Below are 22,170 nucleotides of genomic sequence, written 5' to 3' on the forward strand. Positions count from 1 at the left end.
TCAAAGATAGGCCAAATGTCAAGGCTGTGGTTTGAGGTGTCATTCTTCAAAAGGCAATATGTAACTCCTCTAGTGGGCAAGCAGCGGATCAGTTCCTGAGGCGAGAGCATTGGGAAGAATTGTCTGAACGAGGCTGGTGGGTGAATATTTAAAAGTCCAGATATATGATGCTTTCTGCTGCATATATTTTTATAATTATTTTAATAATTATAAAATTATTAAAATTTTAAAATTATAAAATTTTTATAGTTATTTTGTTTAAAAAGACACATGATGATGACAGACTACTAGCAAAGATTTATAGCAATTATTCATTAATACCACCTAGATTATTTACTCAAAAGAAGGAGTTCTACCAAATTTAGGTAGCAAAACACATACCAGAAGATGTAAACACTACCATATTACCCAAACCTAGTCTAAGGAAAAATAACAAATTATAATTTTCATGCATGATGCCTTATAGAATATGAGAAAAACCTTTAGGATTTTATCAGTTTTATCAGAAGGCAGGTTTGAGGCCCAGCTCTTCACATCCAGATGGAAATAGCTATACCAATTAAGATAAGAGAATAGGTTTTATTGGCCTTACAAATTTCCCTCTAATACTCTGTAAATCATAATCATTATAAATATATGAGGCCTTATTTATTATTACTTGTGGCAAATTTAAGGTAGTTTCTAGAATATAAAAACCTATATGTATTGTTAACACTACAAATACTGTAAGTCTAAAGGAAATCATGTAAAAAATCCATCTCAGTGAATAAGTTACTCACTGTAAGTAAATTTGAACATAAGTACAATTCACATTTCAGATCTTTGTAGCTCAGTCCCTGTTGCAATTTACTACTGTCCTGTCAGCTCAAAAAAGTTAGTGTCCCTACGTCACTAACTTACCACCAGTGAATAATCTAGACACCGAGAATAAAGCCCATTTCATCCTTAATACTGACACTTAAAGAAAGATACATGTGATTTAATTTCAAGTCTTCTGTGGTGCTTGGAAAGTATTAACTGTGAAGTGAATTGATATTAAAGAATGGAAATTACATTTACAAGGACATATAAAAATAAGAAATCAGGAGGAAATGAAACAGTCAGAAATGCTCTCCTTGAAGGCATCCAGAATTCTGTATCAATAAATTACCCAAAAAATGTGTGTATGTTTGGAATAGATGCTCTTTTGAGAGAGATGAAAATATAAACCTCTTTCATTCTTTTACATATATAGTATAGATCTTTATAAATATTTTCCTTTAATATGTTCTGATGGCAATTCTAATTAAATAATGTATGTTTTATGACCAGTATGCATCATAAACTTTTCAGAGAAATCTGCCTTTTCGTGGTTATATTACTTAGCTAAATTTTGATATTTTAGAATGATTAATTTCTCTTGTTCGTATTAAAAATTTGACTATATATAAAGTATCTAAGATCGATAACATACAATTTTAAACTGACAGAAAGAAGCAGTGACTGCCTAGCCATCTAATGATATCATGAATGAGATTAAACTTCAAACTTTTGTTTACTGTATCCTTATCTTGAAACCATGGATCAGTTTCTTCATAGGAAAAAGGAACTTTTAGGAGAATGTAATTGAACAGTTCTTGAAACAATATTTAAGAAGGAAATGACTTATTACCCTTAATTTTTAACAAAATACACTCTAAAAATAGTGAAACTGTGATATTTTAAATAGAAGAGTGATATAATGAATAGTCTTTCAGTCTAAAAGAAATAAAGGTCTTCTATGTGCCTTAAAATATAATTTATGCAAATTGTAATTCATAGGACTATCCTAGAAGCTGCAGAGCAGGGGCAAAACACAAAAACCAGAATAAGAAAAAGAGAACTTGGGACTTCCCTGGTGGTCCAGTGGCTAAGACTCCACACTCCCAATGCAGGGGGCCAGGGTTCGATCCCTAGTGAGGGAACTAGATCCCACATGCCACAACTAAATATGCGCATGCCGCAACTAGATCCCACATGCCACAAGAAGGATCCTGTGAGCTGCAACTAAGACCCCGTGCAGCCAAATAAATAAATATTTTTTTCAAAAAAAGGAAAACGGAACTTTCCCAAATCTGTGTCCTTTTTAAAAAATACCACTGGGCTTCCCTGGTGGCGCAGTGGTTGAGAATCCGCCTGCCAGTGCAGGGGACACGGGTTTGAGCCCTGGTCTGGGAAGATCCCACATGCCACGGAGCAGCTAGGCCCGTGAGCCACAACTACTGAGCCCGCGCGTCTGGAGCTTGTGCTCCTCAACAAGAGAGGCCGCGACGGTGAGAGGCCCGCGCACCGCGATGAAGAGTGGCCCCCACTTGCCGCAACTTGAGAAAGCCCACGCACAGAAACGAAGACCCAACACAGCCAAAAATAAATAAATAAATAAATAAATAATTAAAAAAAAAAAAATACCACTAACATACCACTGTTTCAATTCTTAGAAATCAAGAGTTTTTAATGGAATAGTTAAAAATGGTTTACCTTATTTTCAATTTGTTTTTCCTACATTGCCACGTGCCTGCTTGTTTTTGACTCTGAGGCTTCTCCCATAGAAGATGCATAAGATGCATAGAAGGTGCATCCATGGCAATTTTATTCCTTTGTATGCTTCATTTTTTTCTCCTGATAAGATACAAAATCAAAAAGAAGGGCTGAAAATGCTGGTTTTCAGAATTAGTAATTTATTGTTATCACATTGACAAAATTCCTCCTGATACGAAAAGGATAACCTTAACTTAGTTCTCACTAAGAATGAAATTTCATTTAACATCTTTCCCACCAAGCCTCCAAACTCCCTGCATTTAAAGTGGGAGAAATCTATTCTTTTCAAATAACTGTTTTATCATTTAATGTGCTTCTGCAGAGACCCTTGACATGTGCATGTGTGTGTAATATTTGTTCACAAACAAATAAACAATATCCTATTGATTTTTGAGAGCCTATTCTGCTAGTTACAAGAATACAGTTATGAACAAAATATATATTGTCCCTGCCCTCATGGAGCTTCATGAGCTTGTTACTCATGTTGAGTTTTCTTGGGAATCTTACATATGGCTTAAATATCCTCCGACAGACAAAGTTAAAGAGCCCAATAAAATTGTCACTTGATCTTAATTCATCCTATTATCTCAATCACTTTATGATGTTAAGTTAGGGACTTAAGCAAAATAACTCCATTATCTTCTGTAAGTACTTTCCTAATAGTATCACCCACTGCACTAGTACTGCCATAGACAATTGGAATACAGCAGACTATCTGGACATATAATTTACTAACAAAGTCTTAATTAAGCCCTGGATAAAATTATACCAAAGTTATTAAATTAAAATCCAAAACTTGAAGTAGAATTACTCTAGAGATCCTATAAAGAAGGAAATACAGCTTTAATTCTTCTCCATGTTCTAATTTTTAAGCAGGGTGAAATAAAAGTAAAGAATGCCAAGTTTTACATGTTTTGATTGTTCTATTTCTAACTTTTATGTTTATTAGTCATCTAAATTGACACTAATTGGTACTATGACTGATTGGTGAGACTAATCTTTCAAGGTTACTTAGAAGATAGCAAATGTTAGTCTATGTTTACAATATAGGTAACTTTTCATTGCCTTGTCTGCCTTAGATATTAGTGACATTGAATAAGGAATGTCATATATCTAATCTAAGCACAATTGAATATACATGTATTATTAAGTTTTTTCTATATTCTATTTAATCTCAAAGATAAATCCAAGTTTATTGCCTAATTTCAAGGTGGGAAGCAATTTCTTAGTGTTAACATAAATCTAAAAGTGAAGCTAAACAAAGTATAGTAAATTAAATGACCCAAAATTGTGATGTGTGAGGACAACTTATTCCCACTTTCTCATTATCTTCCTGTGATACACCCTCTTGTCCACAATTTGTAAAACCTTAGGACTATTTGCAAAAGGTATAACCTGAGCTCACTATATCATATAACTTGCTATAGCTGAAAATTCCTTCCATGGCACACCTTTACAGAGGATTTTGTATTTATAAAAAGACTTCATATAACATAACACCTACAGTAGACACATTAAAAACGTTTTAGAACACAACTGTTTAAAAGGTGCCATTCACAAAATAAATACTCAAGAAATATTTCTGAATGAATGAATGATAGTACTTGGTATATAATAGCATATCTGAAGAGCTAAATTAATCTATATGATTTCCTTGTATTTTTTATTCTAATAACAAAATATGTTTTATATAGCAAAAAGATTTTGGGGAAAGGATCGAATTAGGTTTGATTAAATTGAAAATTATGGTAGAAATCAACAAACTAATTAGTAAATGTTTAGTAACAATGCTTTAAAACTAAATATTGATTGCAAGTACCAAATTTTTTGTTTTTCTTTCTTTTTTCAAAATAAATGGAGATCCAGCAAAAAGCACCCAGTTGACAGCAAATAGGGACAATCTTACATGTTGACGGAGATGAGAGTCACATCCTAGGTGTTGTTTAAGAGATAATGCAAATTCCAAAATGTATCTTTTTTAACACTTATCAATTGATACCTGAAATTCCTCCATTAGAGATTCACAGATTTGGGTTAAAGCTTTGTTTTATAGTAAAATGTAGGTATACTTGGTAGCCTTTTTTTTTCAGTTACATAACATTTATGATCAATATAGCCACAATTTTTTTGTGGCTGTTCCTGTCAAATGGTAGAATCTATTCCCCCACCCTTTGAATCTGGGGTGGCCTGTGACTCCCTTTGACCAATAAAATAAACTAAGTGATGTTGACTTCTGAACAAGGCCTCAAGGGTATTGCCCATGGTCCCCTCTTGCTAACTCATGCTCACCATGTAAATAAGTCTGGACTAGTCTACTTGGGAATGAGATCCATAAGAAGAGAGAGTCCTAGCCAGAAGTCAGCACCAACTGTCAGGCATATGAACACCCAGCTCCAGTTGCCTGTAGCTGCATGAGTGCTTCAAGGCAAGGCCAGCAGAACTGCCCAGCTGCACCAAGCCCAAATTAACATGATTAAATAAAATAGCTGTTGCTTTAAGCCACCAAGTTTTGGGTGGTTTATTACACAGCAATAAATAACTGATACAGAAATATTAATTGTATATGTCCAAAATAGGAGAGACTTGGCTTGGCTTGGTAGGCAAAGCAGGCCAGTGGGTAGATTCATTTGCACCAAAGCTCAGTGTAAGCCAGTAGTGAAACATGGCAGCATCAAAATAGAAGTAAAAGTCCAGATCAAGAGAGATATCAGTCCCACTTTCTTTTCTAATGATTAGACTGGATTATTATTAGATCAGGCTTAATATTTTTAAAAACACTAGACATGCTGGAGAACCTGCACAAAGAATAATCAATATGGTGAGCAGTCTATTAACTTTAATGTGAAAAACTTTGACAGCTCTGGAAGTATTAACCTTGAAAAAAATAACACAGTAAGGACATGACAATTCTCTTAACATTTTGACAACACCTCATACAGGGAATCAAATAAGGTAATGATTTAAAGAGTAGGTCTAGGCAGTAAGTAGAAGATCCAAGGAGGCCGATTTCCTATTAATATAAGAAAAATGTTGACCGCATTATTATTATTCAGTTCACCATTCTAACCACTTTCTACCAATTATTGTTTCCACTTTCTTCACCATGACTTTTCAACCCACTCTCCCATCTACTTCTACATTCAACTTTTCACTTACAAATTCTTTCTCCATTCTCTTTCAAATGTGAATAATCTTTCTTCCTTTTCTTCTCCATTTTATTCTGTCTTCTATTGATATTCCCTTATTTCTTACCCATACTTTTGTGCACATGTGTGTTCATATTTATGTGGTCGTGTCTTTACATATTTATAAATATGTGTATATATGTACATTTTTTGTGCATCTGTGTGTATCTTAGTCTGTATCTTTCAGTTACTTAGTGTGCCTAAAACTGAAAAGGAACTTTTTATTTCATTGGTTACAAGTTATGCATGGAAGAGTGGGTACACTCTATTGATTATTTATCCTCATTCTTGCAGCTGTGTGCTTCCTTCTTCCCCATCTTTTCTTTCTCTTTTTTTTTAAAGATTTTTGCGTCGGGTCTTAGTTGCGGCATGCGGGATCTTCATTGAGGCATGCAGGATCTTTCATTGCGGCGTGTGGGCTCCTCTCTAGTTGTGGTGTGCAGGCTCCAGGGTGCGTGGGCTCTGTAGTTGTGGTGCACGGGTTCCAGAGTGCATGGGCTCTGTAGTTTGCGGCATGCTGACTCTAATTGAGGCGCACAGCTCAGTAGTTGTGGCATGCGGGCTTAGTTGCCCTGTGGCATGTGGAATCTTAGTTCCCTGACCAAGGATTGAACCCACGTCCCCTGCATTATAAGGCGGATTCTTTACCACTGGACCACAAAGGAAGTCCCCTTCCCCATCTTTTCTTCCTTCTCTATAATCCTCTGATCTCGGCTCTTTTCATTTTGCCTCTGGAACCTTCTTTCCATTGTTACTACCTTGCATCTTTCCACAACTTCTGCACGGAATATTTCACACATACATTCTACCTGAAACTTGAATTTACCAAGGGCATTTCTTTCCTAGCACCCCACTGGACACTGGTCTTTTCCCCATACCCTATATACTAGGAAGGAGAGTTCTCTGGTTCCCCTTTGCTACTTTCATACCTTCTGCATCCACGTAAAAATCCTCCCTTCTTTGAGGTTTATACCACCCAGCTTTATTATCACTCTCTCTCTCTCCTCTTTAGTGATATCTACTGATCTCCTGATCAGTGCCATTCCTTTAATGTGGGTTTCAGGCACCTGATTCAGTGTCTTCCTCTCTACCCCAACTTCTGTGTTCATGCTAAGAAACTTCAATGTCAATGGCCCATCAATCCCACTAATATTCCTTTTACATGTCCCAGATCACCTCCCTTTCTTGTCCCATTAAACCTTCACCATTCTCCTCCAGCCTTTTTCTTTACCCTGTGCTTTCAGCGGAGAACTCTGCCTCTTAACTCCTTGGGGAAAATTGAATCTAGCAATGGTAAGTTCTGTCAGTTAAATTCCTCCACACCTACAAAATTATCCACAGCTGTATTCCTCCCACCTCTTTCCCTTTAATCTCCAAGGAAAAGTTGTCCAGTCATATTTTGAATGATATTGCTGCAAGTTCTGCTTATGATTCCATCCTCTGAGACCCTGCTTAAAAGGTATCGTCTTCCTCCCTTTTACTTTCGCATCTTCCTACAGTCTTCTCCTCCATAGTCCATAAACATATTCACATGCCATCCATTTCTTTAAAAACTTCCTCAGCCATATATTCCCCTGTAACTATAATCCTCTTTATTTTCTAGCCAAGCTTTTATACTTTCTAACCAAGCTGATACTTAGTCTTTACTTTTTCACATTCCATTCAGGCTTCATCCCACTTCTATTGTGCCATTAAAGCTGCACGGAAAAGGTTGTCATTTCCTAATTGCCAAATCTTATGGTCATTTTTCACCTTGATCTTGTTTAAGCATTTAACCCTGTTGATCACTCCTTTCTTGAAATTCTCTACTCTGAATTCTGTGACAGCACCTACTCTTGATTTACCTTTTGCTTCCCTGACTGTTTTCTCAGATTCTTTTGTCAGTCTCTTTACTTTAAGTATTTGTTTTCATTTTGGTTCTATCCTCTTCTCACCTCCCTTCTCCTTTCCTATGTCTCTCTCTAGGCATTTCCATCTACTCCCATGCCTTCAGTTACAACCTAGAGCAAGACCTAGTCATGACCAACCTCTCCAGCCTCATTTCCCGTCATCCTCCACCCCCTACTTCATGATCCTGAGAAACCGTACAACTGGTAGGACTTGACACACATCATGCTTTTCATACCTCAGTGCCTGTACATATATTATTTCCTTTATCTGAAATGCCCATCCTGCCCCGTCTCTGTTCCCACCCTTCTTGAGGTGACTGTTTCCTTCTTATCCTTCAAAACTTAACTCAGGCATCATCAGAAAGCCTTTACAGGCCCTTCTTCTTTTTTCCTGCCCAAGCTAGGTTCTGTATAGTACCCATGCTTATCCTTTTAGTACAGCATTTACCAGTAACTTATTGCAGTTACCATATAAAGATCTGCTTCCCCACCTTACTGCTCCTTATCAAGAATCATGTTCTAGTCTTTGAATAATCAATGCCTAGAACAGTACCTCATTTATAAGAATTACTGAACAAATGCTTATTGATTGAACTTAAATCTATATCATAAACTTTTTTAAGTATGCAGTTTTGTGACCTTAAGTACATTCACATTTTTGTGCTCACTAGAAGCTATCTGGATTCCATACCTATAGGCCAACTTGCCTCCATCCCATCCCTACATTCTTGCCAGTGTGATCTTTCTAAAAGGTAAATGATGTTACTAGATGAGTTAAAACCCTTTTATTGCTTCCCACTGTCTACATTAGTGGTTTCATCACAAAGTTTTCACAGGTCCAAGCTGCAGTGAGAGAAAAAAAATCAATGGACCAAGGTTTTCTAAATTTTTTCAACTTAAAGGTTGGGTAGTTAATGAATGGCAACATTAATCAAAATAAGAATAACTGAAATATGCATGGAAGGTAAAATAAGCTTTGTTTTAGATATGCTCATTATCATATGCCTGTGGAATAAGCAAAAGGAGATATCTTGAAGGCAGTTGGATATTTGAGTCTGAAACTCAGAGGAGAGTTTTGGGTTAATGGTCTGTATTTGGGAGCCATAAGCATTTAAGTGGAATCAAGGGAACAAATAACAACTTTTGAGGAAAGTATGAAAAGTGTTATGAAAAGGTGATAAAACAACATCTAACAGACCAGCAGAGGAAGAACAGCCATAATAGTAAAAGAAGAAACTACATTTAAATGTTTTTTGCGCCCTGCTGCCATGATTAAAAGAGGGCAAGATCTTTGATACTAATGACCAACCCAAAGGGCAGCGTTTCTAGTGGCTTTTCTGTCTCCTCTATTGGAAGGATGATTTTTATCCATGTCTCTTGGATTTCCCTGGTTCTTTCTCCTAGAAAAATGAAATTCAGAAGCCAAATATGTTTGATCAGGCAATCTCATTGCCTAAATAGTAGAAATGGAATGTTTTTTTCTAGGGAGGAAATTGCCCAGCCAACAAGAATTCTCCTCTCACATTGACAGATACAAAAATTGCTCTCAAAAATGGAATCTGGGGCTTCCCTGGTGGCGCAGTGGTTGAGAATCTGCCTGCCAATGCAGGGGACACGGGTTCGAGCCCTGGTCTGGGAGGATCCCACATGCCGCGGAGCAACTAGGCCCGTGAGCCACAATTACTGAGCCTGCGCGTCTGGAGCCTGTGCTCCACAACAAGAGAGGCCGCGATAATGAGAGGCCCGCGCACTGCGATGAAGAGTGGCCCCCACTTGCCACAACTAGAGAAAGCCCTCACACAGAAACGAAGACCCAACACAGCCATAAATAAATAAAATAAATAAATAAAGATACATGAAATTGCTAAAATTTAAAAAAAAAATGGAATCTATAGTGAGATTTTTCAATTGAGGATAAGGAATTTGTCCTGTTTTCACTTCTTTCTCTCACTTTGGAAAAAATATTATCTAGTCTGTAAGAGTAGTCCAACCCCATAAAAAAATCAGAAATAAACCTTAAAAGTCACAGTACTTTTGGAAGCAATGTAGCACATCAGAGAGATCAGGGATGTGGTAATTACACCTTGCAATGTATTCCAACTCCAAAACTCAAAAGCAGTATGGCTGTGACCAAATTACCTTCTATATGCTTTGGTTTGTCATCTGATGATAACATCTACTCCATGGAGTTGTAATGAAAATTAAATATGTGCATAAATTACTTCTTATAGTTCCTGGCACATAGTCAGTATTCATTACGTATTACTTGCCTTTTAAAATGTATCACAATATTCATTAAGATTGAAAAATGAAAGTAAACCAATTCAGAAAATTGGTAAATAACTTATGGTTCATCTACTTGATGGAAAACTATGTATTTCATTGTAGTACATACATCTTACATAGACACAAAGAAAATATAAAAGTGATGTTAACTGAAAAAACTAGGATTTTTCTCTAAAATGTAGCTGCAAATGTATTTTTAAGTTTACAAAAAGATTTGTTATCGAAAATAATAGATTGTAACTATTATTTCCTACTTACGTACAATGTCATCAATTTACTTTCTTATAATGTGTTACTAAACTAGCAGATGAAATACACCAGTAAATACTTACCCAATTTGGGTTGGCTTCGTGAACGCAGCCTGAAGGGGGCTACTATGCCACAGCTAGCCGGGAGAGAGTCCGGGAAAAAGTCTGGAACTACCTAAGAGGCAAGAGACCATTGTTTCGGGGTGCGCGAGGAGAGTGGATTCAGAGCACCGCCTAAACAAGCTTGAGAGACAAGCATGAGCTGCAGCTATCAGCGCGGACCCCAGAGACAGGCATGAGATGCTAAGGCAGCTGCTGCAGCCACCAAGAAGCCTGTGTGCAAGCACAGGTCACTATCCACACCTCCCCTCCCAGGAGACTGTGTGGCCCGCCACTACCAGGGTCCCGTGATCCAGGGACAACTTCCCCCGGAGAACGCATGGCGCGCCTCAGGCTGCTGCAACGTCACGCTGGCCTCTGCCACCGCAGGCTCGCCCCACATTCTGTACCCCTCCCTCCCCCCAGCCTGAGTGAGCCAGAGCCCCCGAAGTAGCTGCTTCTTTAACCCCATCCTGTCTGAGCGACGAACAGACACCTTCAGGCGACCTACATGCAGAGACGGGGCCAAATCCAAAGCTGAACCCCAGGAGCTGTGCAAACACAGAAGAGAAAGGGAAATCTCTCCCAGCAGCCTCAGGAGCAGCGGATTAAATCTCCACAATCAACTTGATGTACCCTGCATCTCTGGAATACCTGAAAGGACAACGAATCATCCCAAAATTGACGCAGTGGACTTTGTGTGATTTTGTCTGTATAGTTTTGCTTTTACCATTTATCCTAGGGTTCTGTCTGTACGTTTTTGGTTTTTTTGTGGGGTTTTTTTTGTATAATTTTTTAGCAGTTGTTATCATTGGTGGATTTGTTTTTTGGTTTAGTTGCTCTCTTCTTTCTTTCTTTTTTATTTATTGCTTTTCAATTTTTTTTAATTTTTAATAATTTTTTATTTTTTATTTTAATAACTGTTTTATTTTTTTCTTTCCTTCTTTCTTTTTTTCTCCCTTTTCTTCTAAGCTGTGTGGCTGACAGGGTCTTGTTGCTCCGGCCAGCTGTCAGGCCTGTCCCTCTGATATAGGAGAGCCAAGGTGAGGACAGTGGTCCACCAGAGACCTCCCGGCTCCACATAATATCAAACGACAAAAGCTGTCCCAGAGGTCTCCATCTCAACGCTAAGACCCAGCTCCACTCAACTACCAGCAAGCTACAGTGCTGGACACCCTAGGCCAAACAACTAGCAAGACAGGAACACAACCCCACCCATTAGCAGAGAGGCTGCCTAATATCGTAATAAGCTCACAGACACCCCAAAACACACCACCGGACATGGTCCTGCCCACCAGAAAGACAAGATCCAGCCTCATCCACCAGAACACAGGCACCAGTCCCCTCCACCAGGAAGCCTACACAACCCACTGAACCAACCTTAGCCACTGGGGGCAGACACCAAAAACAACGGGAGCTACGAACCTGCAGCCTGTGAACAGGAGACCCCAAACACAGTAAGTTAAGCAAAATGAGAAGACACAGAAACACACAGCAGATGAAGGAGCAAGGTAAAAACCCACCAGACCAAACAAATGAGGAAATAGGCAATCTACCTGAAAAAGAATTCAGAGTAATGATAGTAAAGATGATCCAAAATCTTGGAAATAGAATGGAGAAAATACAAGAAACGTTTAACAAGGGCCTAGAAGAACTAAAGAGCAAACAAACAATGATGAACAACACAATAAATGAAATGAAAGATTCTCTAGAAGGAATCAATAGCAGAATAGCTGAGGCAGAGAAACAGATAAGTGACCTGGAAAATAAAATACTGGATATAACTACCGCAGAGCAGAATAAAGAAAAAAAGAATGAAAAGAATTGAGGACAGTCTGAGAGACCTCTGAGACAACATTAAATGTGCCAATATTCGAATTATAGGGGTCCCAGAAGAAGAAGAGAAAAAGAAAGGGACTGAGAAAATATTTGAAAAGATTATAGTTGAAAACTTCCCTAATATGGGAAAGGAAATAGTTAATCAAGTCCAGGAAGTGCAGACAGTCCCATACAGGATAAATCCAAGCAAAAATATGCCAAGACACATATTAACCAAGCTATCAAAAATTATATGCAAAGAAAAGATATTCAAACCAACGAGGGAAAATCAACAAATAACATACAAGGGAATCCCCATAAGGTTAACAGTTGATCTTTCAGAAGAAACTCTGCAAGCCAGAAGGGAGTGGCAGGACATATTTAAAGTGATGAAAGGGAAAAACCTACAACCAAGATTGCTCTACCCAGCAAGGATCTCATTCAGATTGGACAGAGAAATCAAAACCTTTACAGACAAGCAAAAGCTAAGAGAATTCAGCACCACCAAACCAGTTTTACAACAAATGCTAAAGGAACTTCTCTAGGCAGGAAACACAAGAGAAGGAAAAGACCTACAATAACAAACCCAAAACAATTAAGAAAATAGTAATAGGAAAATACATATCGATAACTACCTTAAATGTAAATGGATTAAATGCTCCAACCAAAAGACATAGACTGGCTGAATGGATACAAAAACAAGACCCGTATATATGCTGTCTACAAGAGACCCACTTCAGACCTAGGGACACATACAGACTGAAAGTGAGGGGATGGAAAACGATATTCCATGCAAATGGAAATCAAAAGAAAGCTGGAGTAGCAATTCTCATATCAGACAAAATAGACTTTAAAATAAAGACTATTACAAGAGACAAAGAAGGACACTACATATTGATCAAGGGATCAATCCAAGAAGAAGATATAACAATTGTAAATATTTATGAACCCAACATAGGAGCACCTCAATACATAAGGCAAATGGTAACAACCACAAAAGAAAAATCGACAGTAGCACAATCATAATAGGGGACTTTAACACCCCACTTTCACCAATGGACAGATCATCCAAAACGAAAATAAATAAGGAAACACAAACTTTAAATGATACATTAAACAAGATGGACTTAATTGAAATTTATTGGACATTCCATCCAAAAACAACAGAATACACTTTCTTCTCAAGTGCTCATGAAACATTCTCCAGGATAGATCATATCTTGGGTCAGAAATCAAGCCTTGGTAAATTTAAGAAAATGGAAATCATATCAAGTATCTTTTCCGACCACAACACTATGAGACTAGATATCAATTACAGGAAAAAATCTGTAGAAAATACAAACACATGGAGGCTAAACAATACACTACTAAGTAACCAAGAGATCACTGAAGAAATCCAAGAGAAAATCAAAAAATACCTAGAAACAATGACAATGAAAACACGACGACCCAAAACCTATGAGATGCAGCAAAAGCAGTTCTAAGAGGGAAGTTTATAGCAATACAATCCTACCTCAAGAAACAAGAAACATCTCAAATAAACAACCTAACCTTACACCTAAAGCAATTAGAGAAAGAAGAACAAAAAAACCCCAAAGTTAGAAGGAAAGAAATCATAAAGATCAGACCAGAAATAAATGAAAAAGAAATGAAGGAAACGATAGCAAAGATCAATAAAACTAAAAGCTGGTTCTTTGAGAAGATAAACAAAATTGATAAACCATTAGCCAGACTCAACAAGAACAAAAAGGGAGAAGACTCAAATCAATAGAATTAGAAATGAAAAAGGAGAAGTAACAACTGACACTGCAGAAATACAAAGGATCATGAGAGATTACTACAAGCAACTCTATGCCAATAAACTGAACAACCTGGAAGAAATGAACAAATTCTTAGAAAAACACAACCTTCCAAGACTGAACCAGGAAGAAATAGAAAATTTAGACAGACCAATCACAAGAACTGAAATTGAGACTGTGATTAAAAATCTTCCAGCAAACAAAAGCCCAGGACCAGATGGCTTCACAGGCAAATTCTATCAAATATTTAGAGAAGAGCTAACACCTATCCTTCTCAAACTCTTCCAAAATATAGCAGAGGGTGGAACACTCCCAAATTCATTCTACGAAGCCACCATCACCCTGATTCCACAACCAGACAAAGATGTCACAAAGAAAGAAAACTTCAGGCCAATATCAATGGTGAACATAGATGCAAAAACCTTCAACAAAATACTAGCAAACAGAATCCAGCAGCACATTAAAAGGATCATACACCATGATCAAGTGGGGTTTATTCCAGGAATGCAAGGATTCTTCAGTATACGCAAATCAATCAATGTGATACACCATATTAACAAACTGAAGGATAAAAACCATATGATAATCTCAATAGATACAGAAAAAGCTTTTGACAATATTCAACACCCATTTATGATAAAAATCCACCAGAAAGTAGGCATAGAGGGAACTTACCTCAACATAATAAAGGCCATATATGACAAACCCACAGCCAACATCGTTCTCAATGGTGAAAAATTGAAACCATTTCCTCTAACATCAGGAACAAGACAAGGTTGTCTACTCTCGCCACTATTATTCAACATAGTTTTGGAAGTTTTAGCCACAGCAATCAGAGACAAAAAAGAAATAAAAGGAATCCAAATCGGAAAAGAAACAGTAAAACTGTCACTGTTTGCAGATGACATGATACTCTTCATGGAGAATCCTAAAGATGCTACCAGAAAACTACTAGAGCTAATCAATGAATTTGGTAAAGTAGCAGGATACAAAATTAAAGCACAGAAATCTCTTGCATTCCCATACACCAATGATGAAAAATCTGAAAGAGAAATTAAGGAAACACTCCCATCTACCATTGCAACAAAAAGAATAAAATACCTAGGAATAAACCTACGTAAGGAGACAGAAGACCTGTATGCAGAAAACTATAAGACACTGATGAAAAAAATGAAAGATGATACAAACAGATGGAGAGATATACCATGTTCTTGGACTGGAAGAATCAACATTGTAAAAATGACTATACTACCCAAAGCAATCTACAGATTCAATGCAATCCCTATCAAACTACCAGTGGCATTTTTCACAGAACTAGAACAAAAAAATTTCACAATTTCTATGGAAACACAAAAGACCCCGAATAGCCAAAGCAATCTTGAGAAAGAAAAATGGAGCTGGAGCAATCAGGCTCCCAGACTTCAGACTATACTACAAAGCTACAGTAATCAAGACAGTATGGCACTGGCACAAAAACAGAAATATGGATCAATGGAACAGGAGAGAAAGCCCAGAGAGAAACCCATGCACATATGGTCACCTTATCTTTGATAAAAGAGTGAAGAATATACAGTGGAGAAAAGACAGCCTCTTCAATAAGTGGTGCTGGGAAAACTGGGCATCTACATGTAAAAGAATAAAATTAGAACACTCCCTAACACCATACACAAAAATAAACTCAAAATGGATTAAAGACCTAAATGGAAGGCCAGACACTATAAAACGCTTAAAGGAAAACATAGGCAGAACACTCTATGACATAAATCACAGTAAGATCCTTTTTGACCCACCTCCTAGAGAAATGGAAATAAAAACAAAAATAAACAAATGGGACCTAATGAAACCTAAAAGCTTTTGCACAGCAAAGGAAAACATAAGCAAGACAAAAAGACAACCCTCAGAATGGGAGAAAATATTTGCAAATGAAGCAACTGACAAAGGATTAATCTCCAAGATTTACAAGCAGCTCATGCAGCTCAATATCAAAAAAACAAACAACCCAATCCAAAAATGGGCAGAAGACCTAAACAGACATTTCTCCAAAGAAGATATACAGATTGCCAACAAACACATGAAAGTATGCTCAACATCACTAATCATTTAGGAAATGCAAATCAAAACTACAATGAGGTATCACCTCACACGAGTCAGAATGGCCATCATCAAAAAATCTACAAACAATAAATGCTGGAGAGGATGTGGAGAAAAGGGAACCCTCTTGTACTGTTGGTGGGAATGTAAATTGATACAACCACTACAGAGAACAGTGTGGAGGTTCCTTAAAAAAATAAAAATAGAACTACCATATGACCCAGCAATCCCACTACTGGGCATATACCCTGAGAAAACCATAATTCAAAAAGAGTCATTTACCACAATGTTCATTGCAGCTCTATTTACAGTAGCCAAGACATGGAAGCAACCTAAGTGTCCATCGACAGAGGAATGGATAAAGAAGATGTGGCCAATATATACAATGGAATATTACTCAGCCATAAAAAGAAATGAAATTGAGTTATTTGTAGTGAGGTGGATGGACCTAGAGTCTGTCATACAGAGTGAAGTAAGTTAGAAAGAGAAAAACAAATACCATATGCTAACACATATTTATGGAATCTAAAGGAAAAAAATGGTTCTGAAGAACCTAGGGGCAGGACAGGAATAAAGACTCAGACGTAGAGAATGGACTTGAGGACATGGGGAGGGCGAAGGGTAAGCTGGGACAAAGTGAGAGAGTGGCATGGACATATATACACTACCAAATGTCAAATAGATAGCTAGTGGGTAGCAGCCACATAGCACAGGGAGATCAGCTCGGTGCTTTGTGACCACCTAGAGGGATGGGATAGAGAGGGTGGGAGGGAGACGTAACAGGGAGGGGATATGGAGATATATGTTTATGTATAACTCATTCACTTTGTTCTAAAGCAGAAAGTAACACACCATTTTAAAGCAATTACACTGTAATAAAGGTGTTAAATTAAAAAATACCCAATTTGACTTAAGTAGTAACTTTGAGGAAACAGTTTAATGAAGCTATTAATGTATTAATAATACATTAACCTGTAATCTGAAATCTGTAGCTTTCTAGGAGCCAAAACTCTAGTGGAAGTAGGTTTGCAATAGGAACAAGGAAACCAGGCCATATTTGTTAACTGTCTTATCTTACGACGTTGTATGAGGGTTTCCTTGTCTGTGCTTCAGTTTCGTCATTTAAAATAGAGAAATTCTAATCTTAGATCTAACCCTTTTCCTATTCATGAAGTTTGTGGGAAGCTATTGCTGAGTAACATGTAAAGCCATTGGGGCCTATTTTATTAAACTACGTAATTTTTTAAAGGATGTTATTGATTTGGACAGTAAAGAATAGCCTGCAGGCAAATCCTGCAAGGTGGTTCGACAGACAGACACACCTACCTTCCTGTCAGCACAGTCCATGTTTGGCAGGTGTAGTCCATTCCTTACAGGAAAGAATAGATGCTTCATTGTGTTTCCAAAGTCAGTAAGCTTTTACAAAACTAAGTAATTGACATTTTTCTCATTTCTGAGATCAAATTTTCATAAATCATTCAACCTGAATAAACTGAGAATGTTGTTGATCTAGTAATTGTTGAAATATAGTAAATACATTGCAAAATGTGATATTTAAGTATTTCCTCCTAACCTCTTACCTTAGCAAGATGTATTAAGAGTTCTAAACGGAGAGATATCCTACTGTATGAAAAAGAAACTAAAGTAAAATGAGTCCATCTGTAAAGGAGAAGGCAAAAGAAGCACAAAACACGTTCATCTCAGTAATTTGGCATTCCGTTGAATCAGAATTCATAGTGATAATAACTGTGCAGAGTAGAGCTTACTTTTACATTATGAGGAAGTTTTTTTAATAGTAGTGCAAATGATATTTGGGGGAGGGATATATTTAACCAACTTGAAAGTAATATTTTCTAACTTTTTACAGTACATCCTGAGAAATTCTATTAGTGGCATATCAAGGTTTCTACTGGGAGTCATTTGTTAACAGTTAATTCAAGTTATTATCATATTTTACAGTACAGTTAAAATTTCATAGTGACATTTTTCTTCCCCCTCCTCCACAATTCAACTTAGTGAAACTTTGTCCTAAAGGATTTATGTAATCCTATGAATCATAGTATTCAGAGTGTATAAAATAGCACTAGTTTTGTTTGTTTGTTTGTTTTGTTTTTTTTTTTTTAAAGAGCTCCTGACTTATTTATTTATTTATTTATTTATTTTGGCTGTGTTGGGTCTTAGTTTCTATGCGAGGGCTTTCTCTAGGTGTGGCAAGCGGGGACCACTCTTCATCGCGGTGCGCGGGCCTCTCACTGTCGCGGCCTCTCTTATTGTGGGGCACAGGCTCCGGACGCGCAGGCTCAGTAGTTGTGGCTCACGGGCCTAGTTGCTCCGCGGGATGTGGGATCTTCCCAGACCAGGGCTCAAACCCGTGTCCCCTGCATTGGCAGGCAGATTCTCAACCACTGCGCCACCAGGGAAGCCCCAGCACTAGTTTTTATCACTAGGGAAAGTCCAACTAATACAGACTTATCTGTGAATACAGTGAATTGTCCAGTAAATCTTCTAGTTCAAGTATTTGCATCACTAGCTTAAAGCTGGTTTAATGGTTGTATGTTACTTGTGTAAAATTTACATTTGAGAAATTTGTAGTAATAAATTTAAGCAAGATTTGCCTTTTTACTCTAAGATCATTACTACATTTCTCAAAGCAAAGATATTTTTATGCACTGAATTATTTGTTTCATATTCCTGTTTTCTATTAACGGAAGTCTTGACATATGCAGAATCATCCAATAAACTTGAGCTGTTTTCGGTGTTGCATGCATCCAATTAGTCCATCTAAAACAGTGTGTATGACGCTAAGAATACCCTCATTCCTTTAGTGTCTAGCTCTGTGCTGTGTTTATTTGCAAAGGACCCTCATGCATGGGTCCATATAAATGAGGCAAGCTGGAGCAGACTAGACTGTGTCACTCACCAGTCTTTGAGGAGGGAGCTTTGTGTATATGAAAACTGCTGGGTGTGATTTTCACTTATAAAGAAGATTTCTGTGTGTGTGACACCAAGCAGGATTTTTGGTTGAGGTTTTATGCTTACGGTAAAGAAAATAATAAGGAAAAAAAAATTAATGATCTGATTCCATCATCTTTTGTCAAGCAAAACTCTCACTCATTCAATGAATGGGATTTCCCTCCCATAGAGTAGTCTAAGAACCTACCGAATGACTTCTGAATTTTTGACTCTATTTTCAGTATAATTGGTGAGTTTTTAATCAACTGAAAAATCACTTATCTTTGACTCAGAAGCATATGTAGTCATTGCTAGCCTATTTATATTACTCAGGAATAGAAACTTTTAAAATGTAGTACAGAAAGTCTGGTTTTATTAGCATCAAATCATTTTTATACATTTAAGTTATATTCATACCATTGAGATATCAAGTTTTTCCAACCTAGCCACCTAATACCTGGCTTTAAACAGAAGAAATTTAATGCATAACAGTTGTACAGTATACCAATATGTTACTTATTTAGCTAGGTAACAGATCTAAGGCTGATGGTATTTATGTATTGAAATATGTACTCTTGGTGAAAATCAGTTTGAAACTGCTCTACGTTTAATATGCCATCTTGTCATTGCATAGTAATGACTTCATTCATAACCGTAATGCAAGTAGGTAAATGTATTAAAATGAGTATCTTAGATTTTTCATGTAGCATCTAATGCTGACATAATCTGAAGATCTGGGTTAAAGTTTGTGTTTTTGCTGTTTTTTTAACCTCAAATACTTGGCACTCTGCACCCGTGTCTCTCACTTACAGTAATGCTTTGTTTCTTAACATGACTACCAAGAGTGCTTGGTCACAGGCAAATACTGTTCTTTTTCAGCCAAAACATTCCTGACAATAATTGCACTTTTTATAATCATTCTTTTCCCTCCTGCCCCCCCTGCCCCCAACTTAGGTTGGAAAGGCTGGTGGACGTCCTGAGGAAGAAGGTTGGAACAGGGACCATGAGGACAGTGATCTGACTGAGAAAAAAACGACAGTCTGGGGAAGCAATCACATCTGGTGACCAGGCTGCTTCATTCAACACTGTGTAAACACTAAAGCCTTAACTTAGCAAACAGTTGTTAGAAGTGGGACACTCCAACCACATTCCAAGCTGAGATAAAATCAAATCACAAATGTTTAACCACTTTGCTGCTGACTTGAGTTATTTATCCAAATGTATTAACTACAGACTTTTACCAATGGGTAGCTATAAAGTTGCAGCTTATTTTGTAACTATTTTATATCTCACTGTATTTAATATAAAGATTTTTGCTGAAAGACCATTATAGAAACATAGTAAAGTTGGTCAGGATCATATCTTCACATATGGCCCTTTCTGAATCAAAATACAGCAAAGTAAATATTGCCTAAACCTTAATCCACTGTGTTAGGTCAAAACTTCAAATACATACATTTTTCAATGTAGAGTTTATTTCTTAACCAATGAGAGAAGCACATACATAAGAGTATATAGTCCTCCTTCAACGCATGCATGTAATCTTTGTTAGTTTTAAAGAATATTAAGTATAGATACCAAGAATCAAATGTGTAATTTGCCTTAATAAGAGTTTGGTATATTAAAATTACATTAATCAAAGGCATGATTTTTCTTTCACTACAAATAATGCACACTGTTTTCAATAAATAGAGGGTATTGTTAATGTGTACTTAGAAATTCATGGTGTCAATATTTTTTTAATGTTGGGTCTGAATAATGATCTAAACTCTATTTAAGCTGTAGAAATTGCCAAGTCTGTCTAATAGGCTGGGATACTTTTGGCTTGAAAATTAGCATGTGCCAGCATGATGCTAAAAGGCAAGAGCCCATCAAACATATTAAGTATTCTTTTTTATTATCTTTATTTAGATTATCATTTGAATTTTTGTAATGGAGGAGGGGAATCTAATATATAATATAGAATAAAATTATAATTAAAAATATAAAGACTTGGGGAAAAAAGTAAACCTGCGATTTGGTTCAGGATACCTACTTTTTTTTAAGTTAAGGGATAATTTAAAATAATTACATCATGGCAGTCACTTCTAATCATATGAAATTTTGAATAAAACTAAGATTCATGTATTTGGCTATAGGGAAAAAAATTTATTTTTAGATTGAATAGCTGAGAAGCTGATAGAAAATAAATATGAACGCAGCAGGATGAAATTGACAAGTAGAGATGGAATTAGTGAAAATTTTGTAGGCAAGTGAAAAACTTTCTAAGTCCATACAATTTTTTAATTTATCTTTGAGATTGAACTAAATCTACCATTGCCTGTTTTCAGGACAAGTACAGAATAATTTATTAACACCATTGGAGATTATGCCTTTGAACTTTTTTTACTCTATGATAAAGGTGCTTTACCATAGGGTAACAAAAGAATCATGATGCAAACAAGCTCTATTTCTTTCTTATTAAATCCATTGAATTAACTGATAGACTCATCCCACTGAGTTCAAATTTAGAATTTACTCATGTTGCCTACTTAAAAAAATTTTTTTAACTATGAGAATTAGAAAATAAGGAACGATAGGGGTTAAAAATAAACTAACTGGATTTACTCTACAGTCCTAAAGAGAATTATAGCCTCTCACAAACCAGTGACTATGTAACTATACAAATTTGGAATAATTTGGTCATGCATGTAGTCTTCTCTCTGAGCTCTAACTGAAACATGTAACAGCTCTCTATGTGAAGGAAGAGCACCTTTCAAGTCATGCGGGTAAGTAAAGAGAAACAGTTCTTGTCACAAAATAGTCCATTCCTGAATCCTCTTCAAATAAATCACAAGTAAACTTGAATTTTCAGTTTATTCCTGAAGAACAGACAAACCTTTATTGAGTTATTTCGCTTGAGGTTTTATAAAACACAAAGTGTAGAATAAAGACATTTTACAATTTCCAAACATCTCTTTTTATAACTATACAATCAGATTAGCACAACTAGTTCCTATAATCAATATCCAGAACTGTTATAGAATTTGATATTATAACGTTAAATTTACAAAACAATTCTAACATCTACTATTGCTCAGTGTAGGTAAACTCCCCCAATTACCACATCCCCTTGAAAATGAGTTGTCTACAAAATTACAAATGCTTCAAGTAGTCTTTTTTTGGGGGGGCGGGGAGGGTTGTATGAAGGAATAAGCTTACCCACTGAAGATCAGTTCTTTACATATTCAATTATAATGCAACATCT

The 22,170-nt window shown here is 36.7% G+C and overlaps 1 protein-coding gene across 10 annotated transcripts in view; it reads left to right on the forward strand.

Moving 5' to 3' along the window:
• The window catches only part of MIPOL1 (mirror-image polydactyly 1), a 336,113-nt gene that overhangs the window by 287,242 nt on the left and 26,701 nt on the right, over positions 1-22,170 (forward strand). Inside the window, exons 12-13 of one of the 10 annotated variants that reach the window (XM_057543809.1) lie at positions 11,236-11,306; positions 19,878-22,099. The exons of 7 other annotated variants lie outside the window; for them this stretch is intronic. In XM_057543809.1, the coding sequence (XP_057399792.1) occupies positions 11,236-11,296 (61 nt within the window). In that variant the 3' untranslated portion in view covers positions 11,297-11,306; positions 19,878-22,099. Of the gene's footprint in view, positions 1-11,235; positions 11,307-19,877; positions 22,100-22,170 lie in introns of those variants that run through there. 2 more of the 10 variants (XM_057543808.1, XM_057543810.1) reach the window with 2 other exon arrangements.

Source organism: Balaenoptera acutorostrata, chromosome 3 (genome assembly GCF_949987535.1).
Source record: "Balaenoptera acutorostrata chromosome 3, mBalAcu1.1, whole genome shotgun sequence".
Lineage (NCBI taxonomy): Eukaryota > Metazoa > Chordata > Mammalia > Artiodactyla > Balaenopteridae > Balaenoptera > Balaenoptera acutorostrata.